The 27012-nt window shown below is 40.7% G+C and overlaps 1 protein-coding gene and 1 long non-coding RNA gene across 3 annotated transcripts in view; one reads left to right on the top strand and one right to left on the bottom strand.

Annotated features, from left to right (window-relative positions):
• The window catches only part of LOC138445258 (uncharacterized), a 64347-nt gene that overhangs the window by 35244 nt on the left and 2091 nt on the right, over positions 1 to 27012 (bottom strand). The gene's annotated exons all lie outside the window — the stretch shown is intronic.
• On the top strand, positions 12931 to 23724 carry FABP7 (fatty acid binding protein 7). Of its 2 annotated transcripts, XM_069599119.1 has the most exons (5): positions 12931 to 13081; positions 19594 to 20107; positions 20565 to 20737; positions 21397 to 21498; positions 23349 to 23724. In XM_069599119.1, the coding sequence occupies exons 2-5, from the start codon at positions 20035 to 20037 to the stop codon at positions 23397 to 23399; spliced, it is 399 nt and encodes a 132-aa protein (XP_069455220.1). In that variant the 5' UTR covers positions 12931 to 13081; positions 19594 to 20034; the 3' UTR covers positions 23400 to 23724. The 2 variants fall into 2 exon arrangements, with proteins under 2 accessions (XP_069455220.1, XP_069455221.1); XM_069599120.1 differs by lacking the exon at positions 12931 to 13081 and having other exon boundaries at positions 19819 to 20107; positions 22254 to 23724.

The raw sequence follows: 27012 nt of genomic DNA, 5'->3' as shown, positions 1-27012 counted from the left end.
GTCAAAGATTGCTGTCCTGTGTTCCATCTCAGAACTCAGCTCAGGAAAGGAAGGCGGTGGAGGACTCTGGGCCTTAGCAGGGACTCGGAAGCTCCCAAGCTCTCTGGTTTCCTGCTCATCTTTCTTCTTTCTCTTCTCCCCTCCTTTTCCCCAGCCCAGGTAATCTTTACTTCCTATGGACCTTCTGAGATCTGAGCTGGAGGGCTGGCTCTTATTTCATCAGGCTTTCCTTCAGACCCGTTGTTAATGTCCTTGGGTCCCTATGCCCAAATGTTCTGACTTCTGTATCTGAAAATCCACTGCCCCTCCCCAGTCTGCCATCCCAATACCCTCCCCCTCCTTTTCTCTGTGGGCACAGCTCCTCCCCGGAGGCTTAGCTGACTAGCAAAGTAATTTAATAATGTGATTCTAGAAGGCTAAGGACCAAAAACAAGGAATCAATGATTTATATTGCAAAATATATCTTGTCTGTATAAGTCTTTGTGTTCTGGGAAAAACCTGACTTTTTCTGGAGGTATGATTGTCCTTGTCGGCAGTCTCCAAAAGAGCGAGGACCAATTTCCTAGAGAGAATCTATTTCACAAGGACAGTAACTTCCTCATCACGCAATGCAGCCTGTGCTTCTCTGGGTGACATTTCCTCCCCTATCTCCAAGGTTAAGCCTAAGTAAGTGAGTATCACAGGCAACACCCTTGACTATCATTACCAGTCATTTTAAAGGACTTTTCCTCTTTCAAGTGCTGGCCTAAACTTCTGCCATCCTTTCCTGCTCTTCTCCGGGGACATTGGCTATAATACAGGTTGAAGCTGTTCTTCAAAAATAAGCTCTGGGGACCTCCTTGATAGTCCAGTGGCTAACACTGCCTGCTCCCAATGCAGGGGGCACAGGTTCGACCCCTGGTCAGGGAACTAGATTCCACATGCTGCAACTAAGAGTTTGCATGCCACAAAAAAGATTCCACAAGCTGCAATGAAGATATGAAAGTTGCTCAGTCTTGTCCGACTCTTTGCGACCCCATGGCCTATATAGTCCATGGAATTCTCCAGGCTTGAATACTGGAGTGGGTAGTCTTTTCCTTCTCCAGGGGATCTTCCCAACCCAGGGATCGAACCCAGATCTCCTGCATTGCAGGCAGATTCTTAACCAGCTGAGCCACAAAGGAAGCCCAAGAATGCTGGAGTGGGTAGCCTATCCCTTCTCCAGGGAATCTTCCCAACCCAGGGATTGAACCAAGGTCTCCTGCAATGCCGGCAGATTCTTTACCAGCTGAGCTATCGGGGAGGCCATGGTATAGCCAAATATATATACAGACATATAGAATAAGCTCTGGTGAAAGATCTCTTGCATAAAAGGTGAAGAGTTGGCTTTGCTTATAGACCAGGTGCCTTGTATCCTTTGTCTAAGCTTCTGACACCTTTGAAAGAGCACACTATTAACAATTATGCCAGGACAGAAGGCATGAATTGGAATAGTCTTGCTCCCACCCAACAGACCAAACTTTATGGCTGTTAGAGTTTACCGACAGCAAACAAAGCCCTAGCCATGTCTACTCCCCCTCATGGTGATGGCCTAGTCTTTTGGCATCAACGGTCTGAGAAAATGTAGGCTAAACTTTGGCTGCACAGAGTCAGGGGCCTCCCTCTGATGTGTTGAGTCCACCTAAGCCTGCACGGTCCCTGTTGTTTTAGCCATAGCCTCTTTGTAAGGGTCTTGGCTAAGAACAAAATGCTATTTTCACAAAGGCAAAGAAAGAGAAAAATGCTTTCTTCAGATGTCACGTTTAACAGCTATCTGAAATAATCTCTCTACAGGAATAAGTGGTTGACTCTGACTTTACCATAGAGTCTAAACCCTTCTTCCAAAGTACAGTCTGTGGCCTAGCACATACCCCAGGCTGCTACTTGATGACCGCTCTGCAAGGTGACTTGCTAGGTTTTTGTACACAGCTTTGAAAAAAAATTCAGAGCCTAAAGAATGGGCTCTAACTAAAATTTTCACTCCTTTCTAGTGTTCTCCAGGGATTCAGAGAATGGATCTCTGTGGCAGTTTAGAAGGCTCTGTTGATATCTGTTTCCTTCCTGATATAGGCTCTCCTGCATCTACCCAGAAAATGCAAAGCATTCAGCAGTCTGCTCACACTCAGTTGCATCACCGCCCAGCAGTTTATCTGAAATTGGGGTTGACTTCGGAGTCTGCCAGTTCTCTCCCATCTGTCCCCTCAAGATGATCCGGTTCTGCAGTGATTTGCGTTTATTAGACAGGCTTCTCCTATAGTAGGTAGCATTTTAGCCCACAAGACACTGTTGCATAAGAAATGCAATTTTATTTTTTATAGTCAAATTTGGTTTCAAATAGAAGTTCCACAAAGTGATTTTTACCTAATCTGTCGATTCTCGATAGTTGCATCTCATTTAAACTTCTCAGCTGATGAATGTATTGTATTTCATAGAAGACTACCAGCCCGGTATTTCCTCTCTTTCTCAAGTCAAATCTACCAGGTTTCCAGCTCTAGTGCCCACATGCTGACCAGCCCCCCTTCCACTCTGTTTCAGTGGAAGAAATAGCGCTACTCTTAAGGCAGCTCCTTCACCGCCCTGTTGTTCTCAGACCCTTCCACCTTCTCAGGGATTTATCTCTTGAAAGTATACCCTTTTTCTTAGTTTTACACGAGAACTTCAAATAATTCAAAAGGTCAGACTCTTTCAACTCAAAAGTGTTGGCTTTCAAAACTTGCTTTTCGCCTGTCGCCTTCCCTGTTCTTCGGTGGTAATAAGAGGTGCCTCGAAGTCTGGTTGGAAAGAATAATGGGATAAAAGAGCATGACCAGGGTGAAAAACACCATGGCTAAACAGTACAAAATATATTACCCTATTGCACTTTGGTGTATAATGTTACTTTGCACAAAGTTTTGTGCTTTGTATAATGTTAAACTTTGCCTTTGCCCACGGCAGGCTCTCAAGCAGGCTGCAGGGCGCCTCGAGGCCACTGCTGCTCCCTGCCACTCCAGCATTTTACTATCACAGGTAATGGCACCTTCTCCGTGAAGGCTGTAACGAGGGCTGCCGCTGACTGCCTCAAGGGACAATCATTAGCATAGCCTTACTGTCCCTGATGTACAAGCCTCTCTGATCATCATTCCTTATGTACCGCACTATTTTTCATGAGCGTGAGTGCGTGCTCAGCCGCTTCGGTCCTGTCGGACTCCTTACGACCCCATGGACTGCAGCCCGCCAGGCTCCTCTGTCCATGGGGATTCTCCAGGCAAGAATACTGGAGTGGGTTGCCATGCCCTCCTGCAGTAACACGAGCATACCAACATGCTGTAATACCTGCCATTATCCAAAAAAACTGAGAAATTCCCTGGTGGTCCCGTGGTCGGACTCTCCATGTTTCCACTGCAGGGAACGCGGCTTTATTCCCTGGTCTGGCAATTAAGATCCTGCATGCTGCACGGTACAGTCAGAAAATAAAAAGTTTGCATGACCTGACATAAACTTCCAGCCACTTCCCCAAATTATGAGTTCTTCTTTATGAAAAACTTTCCAAAAGGGCTTCTCTGTACTCACTCCTCCAGTTCCTCTCTTAGCTTTTCTGGAACCCATTCTCATCACTCCTATCAGATATCAACAGCCTCCATGTGACCCAATCTGAAGATCAGCTCTGTCTTCATCTCTCCCAGTTTCTCATTTATATTTGACAAAGTTAATCAGTCACTCCCTTTGAAATTCTTCTTCCTTTGCCTTCTGGTACATAAAACTATCCTTGTTTGCCTCCCACCTCACTAGCCACTTTGTTTTAAGCTTCCTTGTCTGGAATCTTCTACTTTTCCTGATTTATTAACAGAAAGTCCTTAAGGCTCAGTCGTTGAATTGCTTCTCTGTGCTGTCCACATTCATTCCTTGGAACTTAGGAGTTTGATGACCTAATCCAGTCCCATGATTTTAAAGATCAATTATATGCTTTTGGTGGCTCCAAAATGTACATTTTAATGGAAAAATCTCTCTTCTGAGCTCTAGAATGCCATATTCAAAAGTCTGCTTGGTATCTGCCTTGGATACATAATATACATCTTACACTTATCATTTCCAAAGAGCAATGCTGATTTACCCCTTCTAAACCACTTCTCCCCTAGATTTTTAAAATGCACTAAATGGAGTTACAATTCAATAAGTTGCTCCAGTCAAAATCTTGTCATCTTTCTTGATGCTGCCCTTTCTCTCATGTGAGACAGGACAGGAAATCTCAGCAGGGTGAGCGTCACCAATGTCCAAGGAAGATGACTGAGGATTAGGTCCTGTGGTACCATCCTGACAACCGCTTCCTTCCTGGCCCCTGGCCCTTTGTCCTTTCATCTCATCTTCTGTCTTTAGATCTTAGATGAAACTTCATGGAGAAGGAGGAGGGAATCTTTGAACTGAGCTGGAGAAAGATCTAAAATGTCTCAATAATCACAAATTTTACTAAGTTTGCAAAAAAAATGAGCATATAACGTTTTCTGCTTTTAGGTCAAAATGGGAAGTAAGTTATTAGCCAAGTTCAGTTACAGAACAAAGACATACATTATTACATACAGGTCTGGGCTGCAAATTCATACCCACTACCCTTGAGGTTTCTCTTCTTTCCTGACAGGTTGCTCAAGGAGGGCTACAGGAACCCCAGTGAATCAGCAAGGTGATCTATAAAGGAGCCAGAAGAAAATATCAATGCCCTCATTCGTATTTAATATTATGTAAAATTAGATCTAAATTAATCTTTACTAAGATATATATGAATAGATAGATAGATTTGCATTAGTCCTTTACTGAGGCACATATCAGTCACTTGTCATGCCATGTCCCGAGGCAGAGTGCTTGACAGTGAGTCCCTCATTTTTCATCCCATTTCAGTTCCATGATATACTGCATTGTATATGGACCCAACTAAGTGAATTCATAAATCATGTTATCCAGTTTTATTTAAATTAAGCATTATGAAGTAAGGCAAAAAGATGGAAAATATGTCTAAGAAAACGAAGATTTAAAACAATGCTAAGAGCATACGACTTAACAGCAAAAAGTGGGTGCTGGTATGTGTGTTCTGACTCCTAGTGGAAGTTCTTGTCAGTCACAGTCTAGGGTATAAACTGGGAGCATATAAATAGTTTTAACGGAAAATGAAAAGAAAGTTCACAATTACAAGAAGACCACTTGAAACGTGCATTTATGGCCATTATCATTGAAAGTAATACTCAAACCTAAGTGTACATTTGGCCTTGAAATAGTAGTTCATAGTAATATGGCTGCTGCTGCTAAGTCGCTTCAGTCGTGTCCGACTCTGTGCGACCCCATAGATGGCAGCCTACCAGGCTCCCCCGTCCCTAGGATTCTCCAGGCAAGAACACTGGAGTGGGTTGTCATTTTCTTCTCCAGTGCATGAAAGGGAAAAGAGAAGGGGAAATCGCTCAGTTGTGTCCAACTGTTCGCGACCCCATGGACTGCAGCCTACCAGGGTCCTCTGCCCATGGGATTTCCCAGGCAAGAGTACTGGAGTGGGGTGCCATTGCCTTCTCCGAATAGTAATATGGAGTCATCTACAATTAGCAATATCATATATAAAAATATTATTTGTCTTCATCTCATTCTCTTTACTTTATATTTTATATGAGTTATGCATGCTATGTTACCATGGTAGGTAAATATATATAAGTTATGAATAAATAAATGCACAAATATGAGGTGGATAAACATTTTATCGATGAGGCGCAAGATAAAAATTTAGAGATCATTGCTCATTAGGACAGCAATTAGCAGGGCTACTTCTAAATCTTACAGTGGAAATAGTAGAGCTACACAGTACTTCAAGAAGGTTCTTAAAGAAACAAGGCCCTTTGGGACCAACGTATATTTTGTTCTCTTCTTGGGTTTTTCTTTTGAAGAGTTATAAAGCAGGATCACTAGTGTCCCAAACCCAGAATGAGTCCCACGCTCTTTCATTCATTAATTTATTCAAATGTACTCATTAAGTACCTCCTGTGTGTAAAGAAAGCCCAGAGGTTCCTCCTAAGAATTTCCAAATCAAGTTACAAGCGTTCTTGGCAACAATTCTGAACTGTATTTGGCTGTTGTCTTTCCCCGCAGGGTGTATGCCAACCCAGCAAATGAATTACAGAAAGGCATTTGTCGCTGCTCAAACTAACAATCTAGACAAGCAAACCAATTCTAAATAATTCCTCGTTTAAAACCTGACTTGCAATAAAGTGCTATTACAAATTTCTTCTCCTCCTCCTCTTAGCTTTCTCCTTTTGATATATTAAAGTCACGTTATAAATTGTCAGAAGCATCTACTGTTAGTCAGGTTAAGCAAAGAATACACTTCTGGCAATAGCTGAGTATCTATTGAGCTCTTAGTGTGACACTATTCTAAGCATTTAATTTGTATGCACTCATTTAATCCTCACAACCATGATTTAACTATGACAATGAGAGTTTTAAAGACGAATTGAGGTGCAGAAAAGTTCCCTTTAATTTTACATATGGTAAGGAGTAGAGGCAGTACTTAGCCCCTAGCAGTCTGGCCAAAGAGCAAATATCCTACATCACTATGCTATAATACAACTCTAGACTACTTATGGTTCATTTGGCAAATGTTGCTTTTTTCTCTTTTAATTTTATTCCCAGCTGACTCAATGGTAAAGAATCCACCTGCCCAAGCAGGAGATACAGATTCAATCCCTGGGTCAGGAATACCCCCTGGAGAAGGCAATGACAACCCACTCCAGTATTCTTGCCTGGAAAATCCCATGGACAGAGCAGGCTGGTGGGTTACAGTCCATGGGGTCACACAGAGTCAGACACGACTTAGTGGCTAAGCATGCACTCATCAGCTGTAGTTTACATGCAACAAATTTGTCCATTTGAAGTGTACAGTTTGATGGTTTTGACAAACGTACACATCCAAGTATCCACAAACCAATCAACATGGAGAATTTTTTTTTCTCTAAAATGTTCACTTATGCCTTTTTGCAAGAAACAGTACTGAGTAATTGCCTTTTCCTGTTTATAAAATGTCCCTCTTTATTCCTAGCAAGTTTCTGTGTTCTGGGCTTCTTTGTCTGGTTGTTTAAATTAAATAAAATTACTTTATTGTAGTATCACTATGAACAAAGATAGTGGAGGTGATGGGATGCCAGTTGACCTTTTTCAAATCCTAAAAGATGATGCTGCACTCAATATGCCAGCAAATTTGGAAAACTCAGCAGTGGCCACAGGACTGGAAAAGGTCAGTTTTCATTCCAGTCCCAAAGAAAGTCAGTGCCAAAGAATGCTCAAACTACCACACAATTGCACTCATCTCACATGCTAGTAAAGTAATGCTCAAAATTCTCCAAGCGAGGCTTCAACAATACATGAACTGTGAATTTCCAGATGTTCAATCTGGATTTAGAAAAGGCAGAGGAAACAGGGATCAAATTGCCAACATCTGCTAGATCATCGAAAAAGCAAGAGAGCTCCAGAAAAACGTCTACTTCTGTTTTATTGACTATGCCAAAGCCTTTGTGTAGATCACAACAAACTGTGGAAAATTCTTAAAGAGATGGGAATACCAGACCACCTCACCCGCCTCCTGAAAAATCTGTATGTAAGTCAAGAAGCAACAGTTAGAACTGGATATGGAACAATACACTGGTTCCAAATTAGGAAAGCAATATGTCAAGGCTGTATATTGTCACTGTGCTTATTTAACTTTTATGAAGTCATGCAAAATGCCAGACTGGATGAAGCACAAACTGGAATCAAGATTGCTGAGAGAAATATCAATAACCTCAGAGACGCAAATGATACCACCCTTATGGCAGAAAGTGAGGAGGAACAAAAGGGCCTCTTGATGAAAGTGAAAGAGGAGAGTGAAAAGCTGGCTTAAAACTCAACATTCAGAAAACTAAGATCATGGCATCAAGTCCCATCACTTCATGGCAAATAGATGGGGAAACAATGCAAACAGTAACAAACTTTCATTTCTTGGGCTCCAAAATCACTGCAGATGGTGACTGCAGACATGAAATTAAAAGAAACTTGCTCCTTGGAAGAAAAGCTATGACAAACCTAGACAGTATATTAAAATGAGACATTGCTTTGCCGACAAAGCTCTGTCTAGTCAAAGCTCTGATGCTTTGGCCATCTGATGCAAAGAACTGACTTATTGGAAAAGACCCTGATAATGCAAAAGATTGAAGACAAGAGAAGGGGATGACAGAGGATGAGATGGTTGGATGGCATCACCGATTCAATGGACATGAGTTTGAGTGAACTCCGAGAGTTGGTGATGGACAGGGAAGCCTGGTGTGCTGCAGTCCATGGGATCGCAAAGGGTAGTCACTCACACGACTGAGTGACTGAACTGAACTGATTGAAGTATATTGCTATGCTGACCAAAATGGATACAATAAAGCTACAAAAATGCCACAAATGAAAAAAATGAAACATTTTGAGAGATAAATCTGTAAGTGTGGCTTCTGCAATGTACTACTTGTTTCAAAATTGATTTGAACAATTAAAACGAGTCTTTGCTGAGCATTTCCTTTTATGTTGACTAGGGCTATTTTATCAGCCGTAGATACCTGAAAGAAAACAACACATGTATCACTGCTGCTGCTGCTGCTAAGTCACTTCAGTCGTGTCCGACTCCGTGCGATCCCATAGACGGCAGCCCACCAGGCTCCCCCGTCCCTGGTATTCTCCAGGCAAGAACACTGGAGTGGGCTGTCATTGCCTTCTCCGACATGTATCACTACAACAGTTTAAAATGAAAGCTTTTGACAATGATTAGTGTTCAGCTCCTCATTAAGGAAACAATCAAATTTTTAATAAAACTCATGTTGAAGAGAATTTTATGAGATTTCCAGATTAAACTTAGCATTATTTACTTGACAAATTCAAACATAGCTATTTAGTTCTTTCTTTTTTCCCTAACTCCATCTTCCTAAAAAGATTATGTTTTTAATCTAAAATTTTTCCATCAGGAACTTCCCTAGTAGTCCAGTGGTTGAGACTTCGACTTTCAATGTAGGGGGTGTGGGTTTGATCCCTGGTCAGGGAGCCAAGATCCCACATACCTCTTGAACAGAAAGCCAAAACATAAACCAGAAACAATGTTGTAACAAATTCAATAAAGACTTAAAAAATTTTTTGCATCAATAGAATTGTTTTATTTTCTCTGAATTAGAATCCTGAGTGCCTCTGCTGCTACTGCTAAGACACTTCAGTCGTGTCCAACTCTGTGCGACCCCATAGACGGCAGCCCACCAGGCTCCCCTGTCCCTGGGATTCCCCAGGCAAGAACACTGGAGGGGGTTGCTGGGTGTTGCTAAATACTGACTGGCTGCATCTGGGTGAGTGCATAAGATATGAAGTATGAGGCTCCTATAAGGTGACTGATAACATCAGTAGGTCAAAGTTCTCTCAACTTCTCAGATAGAGTTTCCATAAAGCGAAACTTGAAAATGCACTAACATAATGTAGAAGTACCGAAGAATTCTAGGGCATTAGAGAAAGAAGAAACCTAAATTGATGACCCAGAATAACATCATCATTTCCAGACAAAGATACAAACGTTAAAGGCGTTAGATAATTTATCTAAGGATAGATATATAGATAGCCAGTATAAGAAATCCTGTGTTTTGAACCTAGACAGTAGTCAAAACAAGAAAATCTTCTCTTAATAGGCTTTTCATGTAGGGCAGCAGCAGATTATTTTATTAATTTATCTAAATGCTGGTTGTGAACAGATACAAGATTAAAGGTGATAATCCCTAGGTTATGGAGTTTTGCTTCATTTTGTTTTTAATTATTTTTATAGCCAAAGACTATCTTGAAGAGATTGGGAATATAAACTTATACATGGAAGACAAACACATTACTGAAAGAAGTACCACAGTTTTTAATAAATGGAGCTAAAACCTATGGTTTCTAAATGGAAAGACTGCATGTAACAGCGATTCAATCCTTTCTGAAAATTTTATAAATTTTAACTCAATTCTGACCTGTTAAAATTTTGAAAAAGATGTTTAAAGAGACAGAAGGATCATTCTCTCCTGAAGGATGCTGAAGATCCCAAACTGAAGGATTACTTCAATATTTTATGACCTATCTCCTTTTATGACCTATCTCCTTATTAATCAAATTAGGAACCATTACAATCAACACATTTTTACCAATAAGAAATAAGTTTGTGTGTTCCTGCAGCATAAAAATCTGTGCTTTGGGATTCAACAAACTTTTGGAAAGCATTTTCTGCTTCTGGCTAGTGGTGGAAGAGCTTTCCCTGCAAAAAGTTGTTAAGATGCTTGTAGAAGTGGCAAGAGGTCAGGTAGATATGACGGATGAGGCAAAATTTCATAGCTCAATTTGTTCAACTTTTGAAGCATTGGTTCTGCAATGTGTGGTCAGGCATCGTCGTGGAGAAGAATGGGGCCCTTTCTGCTGACTAATGCAACCTGCAGCTGCATCCCTGCAATACTGCCAGTTTTTAGTGCATCTCATCCATTTGCTGAGTACACTTCTCAGATGTAATGGTTTTACCAGTTTTCAGAAAGCTGTCGTGGATCAGACTAGCAGCAGACCACCAAACAGTGACCATGACCTTTTTTGAGTGCAAGTTTGACCTTGAGAAGTGCTTTGGAACTCCTTCTCAGTCCAAGCACTGAGCTGGTCATTGCTGGTTGTCATGTAAAATCCACTTTTCATTACAAGTCACAATCCGATTGAGAAATGGTTTTGTTGTTGTTGCATAGAATGAGAAGTGACATTTCAACAAGATGGCTTTTTTGATTTGCATTCAGTTCATGAGGCACCACTTATCCAGATTTTTCATCTTTCCAATTTGCTTCAAATGCCAAATGACTATAGAATGGTCGATGTTGAGTTCTTAGGTAATTTCTCATATAGTTGTAAGATGATCAGTTTCAATGGTCCTCTCCGGGGTTCGCTGTCAACTTCCGATAGCCGGCCACTGCGCTCCTCATCTTCAAGGCGCTTGTCTCTGCAAAACTTCTTGAACCATCATTGCATCGTATGTTTGTTAGTAGTTCCTGGGCCAAGTGTGTTGTTGATGTTGTGAGTTGTCTCCACTGCTTTACGACCCATTTTGAACTCAAATAAGAAAATTGCTTGAATTTGCTCTTTGTCTAACATCTTTTACCGAGTCTAAAATAAATATAAAATAAATAACAAGTAATGTCATTAGCAAAAAAATAAAGCAAGAAATATGCATAAAATGATGTTTAAAAAACCACATTTATTTAAGAATGTATTCCAACATCAAATGGAAAAGTCCAACAATGCAAATTACTTTTGCACAAACCTAATACTCCTATGCTTTCTAATAAGTTATTGCATTAAAAATACCATAAATCTCAATGGCCCATTTATAATTTTTAATGATGTTACTGATCAAACTATATCAAGAGCTGTTCCAATAAATTGTCTTGAAAATTACGTGTTGCAGAGACTTAAAAATAGATGGAACATATTACTCAAGGATTCCTTTTCTAGAAAACTAGTATGAAAATATCTTATTCACAAGAAGGCCCAGGTAGACCAGATACTTTCTTGCAACAAGACTTCTCAGTGTCTTCAGAAGTGTCTCCTTTTAAATTAATTAATAGAGTGCCTTAATTTTATAAATCTTGATAAATTTGCACTCTGATGGATTATATTCTCTATTACGACACAGAATTTTACTTGTTAGCATTGGTTTAATTAATGTTTCATTCTTAGGATAGTTGGATCATGTTTCTTCCTTGCTGGTATCACATGGCACATTATTTTTTATTTAAAAATATTTTTCTTTCCAGTTTCATTGAGATATAATTGACTTACAGCATGATATACACATTGTGTAATACACATAATTTTAAATGTGAAGCTATCCTTGGTATAAGTTACACACCATTTCTGAAATGATAGGGTCAATAATAGTATCACTGTTCCCTTAGTCTTTTCTTGTATTTTGCATTGAAGAAGTATGAGAATCCAAATTAATGTGATTCTGACAGACTGCTCCTGCTGCTAAGTCACTTCAGTCGTGTCCGATTCTGTGTGACCCCATAGACGGCAGCCCACCAGGCTCCCCTGTCCCTGGGTATACTATCTATTTTATAAGGCATTAATTGTAATTAGCATATGCAGAATTTCAACTTAAAATTTTTTTTTTCAGTACAAAGTTCAGCATTATCCCAGACTACCTATTTCAAAGTCTCTCTGGGTAACTTTGAAAGTGAAAGTGAAATGAAAGTTGGTCAGTCGTGTCTGACTCTTTGTGATCCCATGTATAGTAGTCCATGGAATTTTCCAGGCCAGAATACTGGAGTGGGTAGCCTTTCCCTTCTCCAAGGATCTTCCCAACCCAGGGTTCCCAGGTCTCCTGCAGGCAGATTCTTTACCAGCTGAGCCACAAGGGAAACCCAAGAATACTGGAGTGGGTAGCCTATCCTTTCTCCAGGGGATCTTCCCGACCTAAGAATTGAACCGGGATCTGCTGCATTGCAGGTGGATTCTTTACCAACTGAGCTATCAGGGAAGCCCCTGGGTGACTTTAGACTCTGCTTTATTATCAGTCTCTCCAAGTGACTCTAATGATTACCTACTTTAAGATATTTCCAGGCATCTAGGATCTCTATCGGAGAAGGCACTGGCGACCCACTGCAGTACTCTTGCCTGGAGAATCCTAGGGACGGAGGAGCCTGGTGGGCTGCCGTCCATGGGGTCACACAGAATCGGACACGACTGACGTGATTTAGCAGCAGCAGCAGGATCTCTATCTTTTCTTTATAACCCTAAACTTAACTTTTTGAACAAACATTTTAAAAGCATATCCAGTTATCTCTAGTTTGTGGATAGGTTGACCTTTGATCCCACTGCCTTCTGTGGTTTTCTCTGCTCTGCGGAAGCAGCAGAGAGCAAAATAACATTTCCCAATCTCCTCTCTGGTATGCCTGTGATCAGTCAGTCGTGTCTGACTCTCTGTGACGCCATGGACTGCAGCCCACCAGACTCCTCTGTCCATAGAGTTCTCCATTCAGCCCTGCCTAGCGTGCATGCTCGGGTAAGACTTGAATTCAAAACTCAGTTAAATGATGAGAGAAAATGCACCTCAGACATCCACTTTGCTCCTGAGATCTGGCCCATGTGACATGCCTCTGGAATCACTGTTTCTGGGAGACTCTCCCTTACTCCTGAATGACAGCTAAGGCAAGAGATTTCTCCCATCAGCAGGTGGGGAAGCAGCTTCCTGATTCCCCAGACTTTTGACTTTAGTAAAGAAAACCCTTTCCTTAGGAGGCCAGTTTCTATGATGCAGTGGTGTGTTCTGGGAGTATTACTCAAAGCTCAGCTCAGCCTATCTAACCGTCTCATCCTCTGCTTTTGCCTTCAATCTTTCTCAGCATCAGAGTCTTTTTCAGTGGGTCAGCTCTCCACATCAGGTGGCCAAAGTATTGGAGCTTTGGCTTCAGAAACAGTCCTTCCTGCAAATATTCAGAGTTGATTTTCTTTGACTGGTTTCATTTCCTTGCAGTCCAAGGGACTCTCAAGAGTCTTCTCCAGCACCGCAGTTCAAAAGCATCCATTCTTCAGTGCTCAGCTTTCTTTATGGTCCAGCTCTCACTTTTGTATATGACTACTGGATCTCTTTATGAATTGCAGTCTTGTTGTGGTGAAATGGCTTGCGTAACTCAGTGAAGCTATGATCCATGATTGCAGAGTCACTCAAGATGAATGGGTGATAGAGAAGAGTTCTGACAAAACATGGCCCCCTGGAGAAGGAAACAGCAACCCACTCCAGCATTCTTGCTTGGAGAACTCCATGGACAGTATGAGGAAGAGTTTTTAGGTATCCTTATCAAATAGGACTATATCCTGGAGGGGATGCCACTCCCTTCTCCAGGGGATCTTCCTGACCCAGGGATCAAACCTGGATCTCCTGCTTTACAGGCAGATTCTTTACCATCTCAGCCACCAGGGAAGCCCATCCCACAGGACAGGAAGGATTATATAGGTTGCAAAGAGAGGAAAAGTGTGAATAGAAACTCAGAAAAGACCATTTCTACAATTGCTTTCATTCTTATTTTTTGAAGTTCTCTGATTCTCTATGTCCACACTCTATATTTGTTCGTACCTTTAACATTGTAGAACAAACACTATGAACTTGATACTGTAACAGAAGATAAGGATAGAGCACAATGGATAATAAAAGACATAGGTGCTAAAATAGAAGCTCCAGGGGACTCATGTTCTAATGGGAGAGAACGATATTAAACAATTAGCTACACAAGCATTTAATTACATTTATGACACGTTTCATGCAAAGATGGGCTCTATAAAGGACAGAAATGGTATGGACCTAACAGAAGCAGAAGATATTAAGAAGAGGTGGCAAGAATACACAGAAGAACTGTACGAAAAAGAGCTTCACGACCAACATAATCATGATGGTGTGATCACTCACCTAGAGCCAGACATCCTGGAATGTGAAGTCAAGTGGGCCTTAGAAAGCATCACTACGAACAAAGCTAGTGGAGGTGATGGAATTGCAGTTGAGTTATTTCAAATCCTGAACGATGATGCTGTGAAAGTGCTACACTCAATATGCCAGCAAATTTGGAAAACTCAGCAGTGGCCACAGGACTGGAAAAAGTCAGTTTTCATTCCAATCCCAAAGAAAAGCAATGCCAAAGAATGCTTAAACCATCGCACAATTGCATTCATCTCACATGCTAGTAAAGCAATGCTCAAAATTCTCCAAGCCAGGCTTCAGCAATACGTGAACCATGAACTTCCAGATGTTCAAGCTGGTTTTAGAAAAGGCAGAGGAACCAGAGATCAAATTGCCAACATCCGTTGGATCATGGAAAAAGCAAGAGAGTTCCAGAAAAACATCTATTTCTGCTTTATTGACTATGCCAAAGCCTTTGACTGTGTGGATCTCAAAAACTGTGGAAAATTCTGAAAGAGATGGGAATAACAGACCACCTGACCTGCCTCTTGAGAAATCTGTATGCAGGTCAGGAAGCAACAGTTAGAACTGGACATGGAACAACAGACTGGTTTCAAATAGGAAAAGGAGTACATCAAGGCTGTATATTGTCACCCTGCTTATTTAACTTATATGCAGAGTACATCATGAGAAACGCTGGGCTGGAGGAAGCACAAGCTGGAATCAAGATTGCCGGGAGAAATATCAATAACCTCAGATATGCAGATAACACCACCATTATGGCAGAAAGTGAAGAGGAGCTAAAAAGCCTCTTGATGAAAGTGAAAGAGGAAAGTGAAAAAGTTGGCTTAAAGCTCAAAATTCAGAAAACGAAGATCATGGCATCCGGTCCCATCACTTCATGGGAAATAGATGGGGAAACAGTGGAAACAGTGTCAGACTTTGTTTTTTTGGGCTCCAAAATCACTGCAGATGGTGATTGCAGCCATGAAATTAAAAGATGGTTACTCCTTGGAAGGAAAGCTATGACCAGCCTAGACAGCATATTGAAAAGCAGAGATATTACTTTGCCAACAAAGGTCTGTCTAGTCAAGGATATGGTTTTTCCAGTGGTCACGTATGGATGTGAGAGTTGGACTGTGAAGAAAGCTGAGTGCCGAAAAATTGATGCTTTTGAACTGTCGTGTTGGAGAAGACTCTTGAGAGTCCCTTGGACTGCAAGGAGATCCAACCAGTCCATTCTGAAGGAGATCAGCCCTGTGTGTTCTTTGAAAGGAATGATGCTAAAGCTGAAACGCCAGTACTTTGGCCACCTTATGTGAAGAGCTGACTCATTGGAAAAGAGTCTGATGCTGGGAGGGATTGGGAGCAGAAGAAGAAGGGGACGACAGAGGATGAGATGGCTGGATGGCATCACTGACTCGATGGACGTGAGTCTGAGTGAACTCTGGGAGTCGGTGATGGACAGGGAGGCCTGGTGTGCTGCGATTCATGGGTCGCAAAGAGTCGGACACAACTGAGCAACTGAACTGAACTGAACTGAACTGACTGATGACACGTTTAAAAAGATATAAACAAAACCATAGGTGACATAATTGGGGTTCTGATCCAGTCTTCTTGGAGTGAATATTTGATTTAACCTCTAAAAGACAATTGGAAAGTAACCAGGGGACTTGAGAGGAACATTTTCTCAGCAGGGTTGTGGCGATATAGATGGCCTGAAGAGAGAGAAGGTCCATAACTCTTTCCTAAACTAACTTGCAACAAATTTCTCTCCCAAGTCTCTTTGTCAGATCTAGAAGCAGGTAAAGGACTTCTGCATTTTATGCCCAGGAAAATATGCAGAGTGGGATACTTGGACAAAGGGAGGTAAACAAAGGGGGGAAAACTGCAGAAAGTGAAAAAGAATGAGAAGGATATTGGACAGACAGTGCAAACCTCGGCAGCTTGTCTTTATTAGGTTCCCACACCTCAGTAGCAGAGGATGAAACAGCACTTCTTTTCAAGATTGTGCCATACCTGCAGGTGTATCTCCTCTCTGGTCTAGTCCACATTTTTAAAAACATAACAATATAAAAATTTCACAACAAGGGACAGACAAGTCACAGGTCTTTTCCCACACTCCTCCTCCTGTTGAATTCCATCATCCATATCGCATTCACTCTGGCTTGAAGGTAGGAGTCTTTATCATTTCTGAAGCCTAGAGTTGGTTTTGCTGGTTGGTTGCTTGAGGGGAGAGACTGTGGTGCACAAGACAGACCACAGTTGCAGCAAAAGTGTTGGCTGAAGGTATTAGCTATCATGAGTCATTTATTAACTGTGGGTCAATAAATAGTGCCTTCATGGTGTAATCACATATCATGTCCAACTATAAAGATAACCTATTAGCATTTTCTTTTGTGTTATTTGGTAACAAAAAGAAACTCAAAACCACTAAAATATTGTAAAGTAATTAGCCTCCAGTTAAAATAAATAAATTTATATTTAAAAAAAAAAAGAAAAGAAACTCAAGCAAGTACTTTGAATGTTATTTAATCTATTTTGGTGAAGATCCTTGGATATTTTATAGGAAATAGTTCCGAGACCTTGGCTGGCTTACTTGCCTCAAGAACAGTGTTAAAATTTTATTAAAACCTTCTGTTTCCTTAAGAAAGAAAAATTTTCATAAAGCAGGAGCCAGGAGATTCAGCCTCATGTGGAGATTTTGTCAAGATCTCCCAAAGCAACTTTCTTTGTTTCTTTTATTTCATTATTAAAAATAGTCTTTATAAATAGATTCTTTAGAGTCCCTATTACCTATATAATGGTAATAGTCCTGAGAGAAGGGTCAATCTGTCAGATTCTTTCCTTGTTTAAATCTGTGGATGTACTTATATTATAAAAGCCATAGCAGGATTATAAATTACTCCTAGGTTTAGGAAAATTGAAAAACAATCTATTGTTAATACTTGAATCCTCCTAAGCAGAACACAATCTTTTCTCTATTCTTTTACTTTCTCTTTTCATAAAGTTCTCAGTAAACAGAGCAAGTTACCTATTATTTGAAAGCAATTATTCTTGGTTGTAAATCTATGGTATCTTGAACAATTAAAAATAGTAAGATTAAATGTGTCAGTTTAGGTTAGGAAATTACAAAATAGTCAAGTGGCTTTTCCTAAAATTTTTGCTATAGACATCTGCATAGCAATATTCTGCTTATTACTAAATTAATACACTATTCAAAAAAAATTATCTCTAAGTTGCTGGACTTTCATGTTTTACATAACATGTAAAAAATTGCATTACAGAAATATATGCTTTAATTTAGAATAAATATATCAAAAGCTACTTTATCTAAAGAATGGAAGACATAAATTAGGTAAACAAATATTTCAGCATCACAGTAAGGAGCAATGATGAGTATGTCTAATACCTGGTCCCTTCTCTCAACAATCTTGATCTTACATTTCTGGGCTATGAAAAAGAAATGATCTATTACATTTTAGGATAATAATTAACCATTCCACCAGCTTAAATATGTTTTATTAAGTGGAACATAGAAGAGCATTTTGAGGTAACAAATAAATTTGTTTGAGAAATTCTACCATAAAGATGGTTTGTGTAAATGGATAAATTAGTGGCTTAGATTTAGCAAAAAAAAAAAGTATGAAAAATTGCTAGGTGGGGCTACCTTCAGGGAGTTGGTTTAAAAAGGCTGAAATGATGTCAGATGTGTCTGATGTTACTGCAAGCCTTGCTCCCTCTGGGCTTATTTCATTTCAGATTTTCAGACTTTTTACTGTAGCCTCTGGTAGCTTCAGGTTCCTGTCAGCACAACAGCAAGTCCTGCCTAGTGCCCATGGCAAGTTTAGGGGACTATAAATGGCACCCCACTCCAGTACTCTAGCCTGGAGAATCCCATGGGCAGAGGAGCCTGGTGGGCTGCAGTCCATGGGGTCGAGAAGAGTCGGGCACAACTGAGTGACTTCACTTTCACTTTTCACTTTCATGCATTGGAGAAGGAAATGGCAACCCACTCCAGTGTTCTTGCCTGGAGAATCCCAGGGACGGGGGAGCCTGGTGGGCTGCGGTCTATTGGGTCCCACAGAGTCGGACACGACTGAAGCGACTTAGCAGTAGCAGCAGCAGCAGCAGTCATTGACTGGAAGGTTTGAGCTCCAGAAAGTGAAAGCGAAAGTTGCTCAGTTGTGTCCGACTCTTTGAGACCCCATGGACTATACAGTCCATGAAATTCTCCGGCCAGAATACTGGAGTGGGTAGCCCTTCCCTTACTCCAGGGGATCTTCCCAACCCAGGGATGGAATCCACGTCTCCCGCATTGCGGACGGATTCTTCACCAGCTGGGCCACAAGAGAAGCTCAAGAATGCTAGAGTGGATGGCCTAACCCTTCCCCAGATCTTCCCAACCCAGGAATCGAACTGGGGTCTCCTGCATTGCAGGCAGATTCCTTACCAGCTGAGCTGTCACGGAAGCCCCTGGGCTCCAGAACCAGGGGCCAGAGTCTTCTGACTCCCACTGCTGCTCCAATTCTTCCCCTCCATCTACTGCTAACACAACCAGCAAACAGATGTAGATGTGACCTCGGGAAATCAAAAGGTTCTAGCGTGCAGGTCATTCAAAACCTTACCAGATGAACTTCTGTCCAGTTTATGTGAAGGAGTGCGGGAAAGAGTGGGTTCTGCTTTATTACTATAGCTCATTAGTGAATCCTAACCACAGCTCTCCCTTAGGTCCCTTTTCCATCTCAGTCTGGTGCTCATCTCCTTAGAAAGAAAAAAAATGGGATCGTTAAATTCACTCAGTTCATGTTGGGAAGAGGCAAAAATTAGGGTGTCATTAGTACTCCGCTGGAGGAGTCTTTCAGCAGCACAGTCTAGGAGAGGCATTTATGTCTCCTCCTTCTCGTCTTTCCCTGGCTTGACATATTCTAGTTCGTGTTTTGCTCTCCTATAAATATGAGAGAAAAATAAAAGACACTATTCAGCTTCCTTTGTTTGAAAAGTTTGGCATTTCAGTGGTTTTCTTGAAGTGAGGGGGGGGTGGTCCTCATTTGTAACCAGCTTTGCCATGAACGGAAATCAATCTGAATGTCCTATTGTGCTTTTTTTTTCTTTTCTCACAGCCTGAAATGGCCTTTGCCAAGTTTTCAAGCTGAATCTGAAAGACCCTCTCTCATTTTCCGCTCCCTGCCTCCAACCTCATTGAACCTTTGCAGAGATTTCTCAGGCAGAAGGGCTGAGCTGCGAGGACTGAGAGGAACGCGACCTACTCCGCTAACCCAGTGGCCCGAGCCAATCACAACGAGGATTGGAACCTCCCGAGCCTCCCGCCCCGCTCCCTTCCCATCCCCTGCCCCTTCAACAACCTCCGGGAAAGAGAGACGCCGGAGGGATGTGTTTGCAATTCAAATCCTTGGCTTTCTGCCAGCCTCTTTTCGAAATAAAAAGGCAGGAGCTGCGGTGAGGTGCAAAGGGGTCTTTGGAATTGCAGTGGCCCTGCGATCCGGAGATCCCCGTTTCCGCCGCTTTTATCTGCTTCTGAAGCACACGGGGAAAGGGCAAGGATGGTGGAGGCTTTCTGTGCTACCTGGAAGCTGACGGAGAGTCAGAACTTTGATGAGTACATGAAGGCGCTTGGTAGGTAAACTAGGATGTGCTGTTCTCTTCTTAAACCTGCAGCTTCAGATACTCGCGGATTCCTTTTTTCACCCATCCGATTAGCAAGAGACAAAAGCAGATCCCATTGTCATAATCACGTGCTGTGCTGATTTTAAAAAACCATTTTGCACGGAAGGGCGGTTTAAATCTGGCATTTGTCCGCTTTCTTGCCTAGGGCCAAGTATTCTGTCAAGAATGTGAAGTTTCTGTGCCTTTTCAGCTTTTTTTCCAGCATCCTCTTAGTATTTATGCTTCCAAATTGGCAATCCACAGATTACTAAGGCTCAGTAGTCGTCTAGCATAACTGATGGGCTAAACGTACTCAAATAAAACTTACACTTTACGACCTGGATTCCAGAATAGGAAAGTGGATTCCTGCTTCATGAGCTATTTTGGAAGTTGCCACCAACTGTATCACTTCTTTTTACTATTTTAGGTGTGGGCTTTGCCACTAGGCAGGTGGGCAATGTGACTAAACCAACAGTGATCATCAGTCAGGAGGGGGACAGAGTGGTGATCAGGACTCAAAGCACATTCAAGAACACAGAGATTAGTTTCCACCTGGGAGAAGAGTTTGATGAAACCACCGCTGATGACAGAAACTGTAAGGTAAGGAGCGCTCCTTCCTCTGGGCTGGGGAGGGGAGGAGAGAATAACTTCTTGTTTTTTTCTTTTTTTTTTTCCCTAGATGATGGGAAGTGGAAAATGGTCTCAGTATTTCACTTCAGAGAGAAAGACCCAGGGTTAATTTTGCATTCTAGTGTCCCATAGCTGATGTTCTGAATAATGGGCAACTACCATAGCTCAAATTTCCAATCTGTTTCTTTACCACGTATTTCTCTCATTTTGCATCAAATCTGTATTTCAGAAAGTATTTCATCATGTTCATTTAAAAGAAAGATTGTACTTTGTTTAATCCCTCTTTTGCCTCAAGTTGGCTTAATCAGTAGTTTACCTCATTCTAAGACCCTGTTTAAAGGAGTAGGATGATTCTTCAGAAAGCACTAGTTTAGGATTTTTATTTCTGATAATTTATGTGCCTGATACTTTGTGCATCTAAACGAACACATTTCAATCGAATTATGATTTATTAGAGTTTTCTCAGAGTTTTAACTCTGGAAGCAACAGAGGAAATGGTACTACTGTGATAATTAATTGATCACTATTCGCTCAACCATTACTTTTTGAAAAATCAATTTGTTTGACTTCCATATCAGAAATCTGATCTGTACCTATTGCTATGTTCTGCATTTTGTTGGTGGTCTCAGTCTGTTGTTAGTCTGGATGGAGACAAACTTGTTCATGTACAGAAATGGGATGGCAAAGAAACAAATTTTGTAAGAGAGATTAAGGATGGCAAAATGGTCATGGTAAGTAGAGCAATTCCCGATTCCTATTCCTGCTTCTTCTCCTGCCCCCCTCAAATTTCCCATTTCCTTCCTTGTCCCTCCTTCCCTCCTTTTCTCCCATCTTTCCTTTTCTAATAACATTAAGTCACTAGCAAGGGTATTTAATCATGTGAAAATTTTTATATTTTAGTTTATAAAACTTTTACAAGTTCAGTACAGATAATTTAGGATATAACAGGAAAATTTAACAAAAATATAAAATTCCCTTCTACTGCCCCCTCAGAGAGAACTATTTCGATATTACTTCCCTCCAGTCCTTTTTAATTTTATAAGATGCCTTTAAAACATGTCTATTCAATACTAGATAGTCTTGTAAAAATTATAAAATAGACAATAGTTGAAAAATAATGTATCTAATGGTGGAGTAGCATCATAAACTGGGGGAAATGTTTTATCCTCATCTAGCACCCTAGACACTTTTTTGGGTGAGTTGAGTAATGGATGACATTGAAGAAGTCAATACATCATTTTGGATTTTTTCTTGGATGGGAGTTGCTTTACGTATTCCTTCTGAGATAACAGCAGGATGGGTTTTTTGGTTTTGTTACTTAAGACTATTGACTAGTTTTCTTCTCCTTCCCTTGACTACCAGCTGTTCTAGGTTCAAATAGAGGACTTACATATTCACATTTTTTTCCTGGGCGGAAGTAGGGGTGGGGAGCAGAGGGACAGTTTTCCTTTCACATTGACGAATATTTGGCCACATTTTTCTGCAGTGATCATCATCACCAAAAAGAGAGAGAGATAGAGCGATTCATTTATAAAAGATTCAATTGGAAGTTCTCCAGTTCTCCTTTATGCTTTTTTTCTTTATTTTTTTCCTGAAGACAAAAAAGTAGATAGTTCGGCTTTGGTATGTATGACTGTAATGAGGCATGACTGAGTTGAAAAAAGGAAATGAAAGTAATGGATGACAAGGGCATGCTATCCTCTTGAAAATCACAGGACTACATGAAAATGATGAACACCTAAAAACACTAAATTTTGTAAAGAGGATTTATAGCAATTCTTCAAGTTGGATTTGATTCAAGAGCCCACGGTGCACATTATAGCTACATAACCACCAAGTTTCACATAGACTAAAGCACTACAGTCAAAGCAATGAGAACATTTGTACATTTACCTTTTCCTGCTTTTGGACCAAGTCATTGCAAATACCATTTGTCTAAAAACTTCAAAATTTATCTAGGTCATGAATTGTAAACTATTAAGAGAACCTACTATAAATTTTATGCACTTTTAAAAGAGAGCTAAAATGCTCCAATTACCCTGATAATTTAAGGCAAAAGGAATTCTTCTGACCTGAATCTAGATAGTTAATCTAAGTTTTTTTTTTTTCATATTTCTTTCAGAGATATGAACTATGTATACATGTCACTCACTCAATAAATATAAGGGTTTCTTTTTAGAAAATGAAGACGTAGAAAAAAAATGAAAATGTTTTTATACGACATTTAGGGCTTCCCCAGTAGCTCAGCAGTAGATATTCTGCCTGTAACGTAGGAGATGCAGGAGACCTGGGTTTGATCCTTGGATTGAAAAGATCCCCTGGAGGAGGAAATGGCAACTCACTCCAGTATTCTTGCCTGGGAAAATCCCATGGACAGAAGAGCCTGGTGGGCTACAGTCCATAGAGTTGCAAAGAGTTGGACATGACTGAGCATACATTTAATGTTTGTAAATGCCATTATTCTTTTGTATAATACTTAAATTATATATATGACAATCTTTAAGATAATAATATGATAATGTTTAAAACAACCACTGATGTACCTGTATAAGAAGATCTGGTTATCTTTGGAATCTTTCAGACTCTTACTTTTGGCGATGTGGTTGCTGTTCGCCATTATGAGAAGGCGTAGAAAACATCCTGACCTGGGGCTGGAGAAGCTCTACAATATTTCTGTTTACTCAAGTCTCAGTGTTAAACTGCTATTACAGTGCGGCTGATCACTAATTAGAAGGTTATCTTGGTGTGGAGGTGGAAAATGATGACTTTAAACCTTGTTTTAAAAACTTGTTGCTGCAAGCAATCAAAGCTATCTTTGATCTGCAAATTTATCACATTTTATAATTCACGTTAAATTTTTAAGCTACTGTTTTTAAAATCAAGAAGGGAATATGTGCTATAATTTCCATTGGAATGCAAAGCGAATTGGAATAAAAAAATCTTACACCCGTGAGAAATGTGTTGCTGTTTTTAATATCACTCACTAATCTGGCTGGGAATTGTATATTAGAAAGTTTTAAGTAAAATAGCCTTTTTTTTTTTTTTCTGGTGTAACATTAGGCTGGGGAAGTTAGCACTTTGCTTAAAATACTAATTTAAAATATAAGCAATGTGTAAAGTAGATAGCTAGTGGGAAACTGCTATATAACACAGGGAACCCAGCCTGGTACTCTGTGCTGGCCCAAAGGGGTGGGATGGGAGGGGGTGGGAGGGAGGCTCAAGAGGGAGAGGAAATATATATACAGTTATGACTGATTGCAGTTGTTGTACAGCAGAAACCAACACAACACTGTAAAATAATTATCCTCCAATTAAAAAAAAATAATCAGAAGCCTAGAGAAATGTGGAAAATGTTTGGGTTGGAACTTCCATAGACAATTTGGCTAGGATCCAAAGGAGATTTGTTATGGTGAGCTGAGCTGCACAAATGACCTCTTGATACTAAAAACAGGTAGTCTGAAGCAGCAAGCTGATATACATGAAAATGCCTTATTAAAAAGTAAATATAATCAAAGTCTCATATAATCAAAATGTCATGTAATTCAAGTTTCTTAGTGAAAGGTAAATAGAAGCAGGCAATGAATTTTATCCCAGACCATAAAGATGTGTCTCCAGGCAAGTACATTGAGCTGAACTAAGTTGAGAAGTGCTATAGTGGATCAAATGGAGTGTGCAAAGGGCATCTGAATTCCTGTGTGTGTGTGTGGTAGTAGGGAAGCAAGGAGATGGGGGAGGTTGGTGGAACTGAGTTGACCAAAGGAAAGTAAATACCTGTTTATGGCTGGTTAAGATTTGCATTTGTAAACTACAAACGTTATTTTATAGTTTATTGTTTACAAGATGATTTTTGTACATTTTCTCAAACCCACAGTGTGAAGCAGGTAAGGAAGGTACTTTTACTTTGCTGATGAGGAAGCTGAAGATTAGATTCACGTGTGCACGTTCTTTTGTGAATGCTAAATTGCTTCAGTCATGTCTGACTCTTTGTGACCCCATCAACTGTAGCCTGTCAGCTTCCTCTGTCCATAGGATTCCCCAGGCAAAAAATGCTAGAGTGGGGTGCCATGCCCTTCTCCAGGGGATCTTCGCAACCCAAGGATTGAACCTGGTTCCCTTGTCTCCTGCAATGGCAGGCAGGGTTTTGTGTTTTTTTTTTTTTTTTTTACCACTAGTGCCATCTGACTAGTGAATAATACTGGTAATAATACTATTTGTCTCAAAAATTAATATTCAGCTAAATTTCCTTCTGAAACAAAATGTAAGATTTTTATTTTCCCTGAATCACTTCTTAGGAAAACTTTCTTCTGTTAGCCTCTGTGAAGGGTTAGGGGGTGAGGCAGAAAAAATGTAAGTGTTTTTCAGGACATTCAGTATTCATTTTTAATCAAAGCAATACGTACAGTAAGGTTCTACAAGTTAATTCAAGGTCCAATGAACTTTCAGATATAAGTATGAGGAAACTTTCTTTAACTTATACAATTCACCACAATGATACTATTACCTGACTATTTTATTATTTTAACTAATTACTATAATCAAGAGTAGAAAAGTCTAAAGTGCAGCTGTAGGATTTAACACGTGAATGTGCAATTATTACTGAATGTCAAGATAAGACTGGCCCAGGTTATCATTACTAAAATTAGTAAGCTTTGTCTTTAAAAGCATGGAACAGAGAGGGTATTTGCTCCAATTGCTCTGAACGCCTTCCCTTCTGCTTCTGGAGGAATACAGCTTTCTCTTGGTGTTCAGCTTATGCTCTAATAGAAGCATGGCGTCTGGCCTCTCCATTTTTAAAGACATAAAGGCAAGAATAGGGATTTAGTTTCACCTCATTATTGTTGTTTAGTTGCTCAGTTATGTCCAACTCTTTGCGACCCCATGGACTGTAGCCTGCCAGGCTCCTCTGTCCATGGGATTTTCCAGGCAAGAATACTAGAGTGGGTTGACATTTCCTTCTCCAGAGAATTAGGTCAAATAACATCCTGGCATTCATTTCCATAACAACTCTCTGAAGAAGGGGAAGGTTTTGGGATGGCCTGATGGGAAGCAAAGCTACACTGCGTTAATACACCCAGTGTATTAACCTATATACCCTCTCAACAAATTACACCTACACCAGAATGTGAAGGTGAAAGTGTTACTCACTTCAGTTGTATCCAACTGTTTTGTGACCCCATGCACTGTAGACTGCCAGGTTCCTCTGTTCATGGAATTCTTCAGGCAAGAATACTGGAGTGGGTTGCCAACTTCTCCAGGGGTTCTTCCTGACCTAGGGATTGACCTGGGTCTCTTGCATTGCAGGCAGATTCTTTACCATCTGAGCCACCAGGGAAGCCCCACATCAGAACATCAGTTCAGTTCAGTTCAGTTGCTCAGTCATGTCAGACTCTATGTGACCCCATGGACTGCAGCATACCAGGCCTCCCTGTCCATCACCAACTCCCAGAGTTTACTCAAACTCATGTCCATTGAACCAGTGATGCCATCCAACCATCTCATCCTCTGTCATCTCCTTCTCCTCCTGCCTTCAATCTTTTCTAGCATCAGGGTCTTTTCAAATGAATCAGTTCTTTGCATCAGGTATTTGCATCAATACTTCGCCAAAGTATTGGAGTTTCAGCTTCAGCATCAGTCCTTCCAATGAATATTCAGGACTGGTCTCCTTTAGGATGGACTGGTTGGACCTCCTTGCTGTCCAAGCAACTCTCAAGAGTCTTCTCCAACACCACAGTTCAAAAGCATCAATTCTTCTGCACTCAGCTTTCTTTATAGTCCAACTCTCACACCCAGACATGACTACTGGAAAAGCCCTAACTTTGACTAGACAGACCTTTAGAACGTGGAGACCTACAAATACATGCAAGGCGTGAGCTGTACACCCAGAGATGTTAAGGCATTGTAGCTTCGTGCGCCTCAGAGACAAGGTATAAGGGAAAACAAAAGAGAGCGGAAAGAGTTGAAGGGAGGACAGTGTTTCTACCCATTAACTCAATATAGTACCTTTTAAAAACGGAAGCATTGCTTAAGTTTCAAAATGTGTATGCCATATTTCATGCTTACTGACTGAAGAATTATTTCACAATCAGTTTACTTCCAGTAAAACGGACTGAACATCAGTAAAAGACAGCATGCGGGATATAGTTCCCTGACCAGGGTTTGAACCTGGGCACCTTGCATTAGGAGTGTGAGGTCTCAGCCTCTGGACCACCAGGGAAACCCCTTGATGTGCTTTTAATGTAAGAAAT

The sequence above is a fragment of the Ovis canadensis genome, chromosome 8 (genome assembly GCF_042477335.2).
Source record: "Ovis canadensis isolate MfBH-ARS-UI-01 breed Bighorn chromosome 8, ARS-UI_OviCan_v2, whole genome shotgun sequence".
Lineage (NCBI taxonomy): Eukaryota > Metazoa > Chordata > Mammalia > Artiodactyla > Bovidae > Ovis > Ovis canadensis.
The sequence above is the reverse complement of the archived record's forward strand: the minus strand, read 5'-3'. Positions and strand labels throughout refer to the sequence as shown.

Bases quoted from the DNA above. Each gene is read 5' to 3' on its own strand.
- FABP7 (XM_069599119.1), top strand. From the start codon at position 20,035: ATGGTGGAGGCTTTCTGTGCTACCTGGAAGCTGACGGAGAGTCAGAAC. The intron at 20,108-20,564 runs GTAGGTAAACTA...TTACTATTTTAG, and splicing joins TGAGTACATGAAGGCGCTTG to GTGTGGGCTTTGCCACTAGG. The intron at 21,499-23,348 runs GTAAGTAGAGCA...GGAATCTTTCAG, and splicing joins AGGATGGCAAAATGGTCATG to ACTCTTACTTTTGGCGATGT.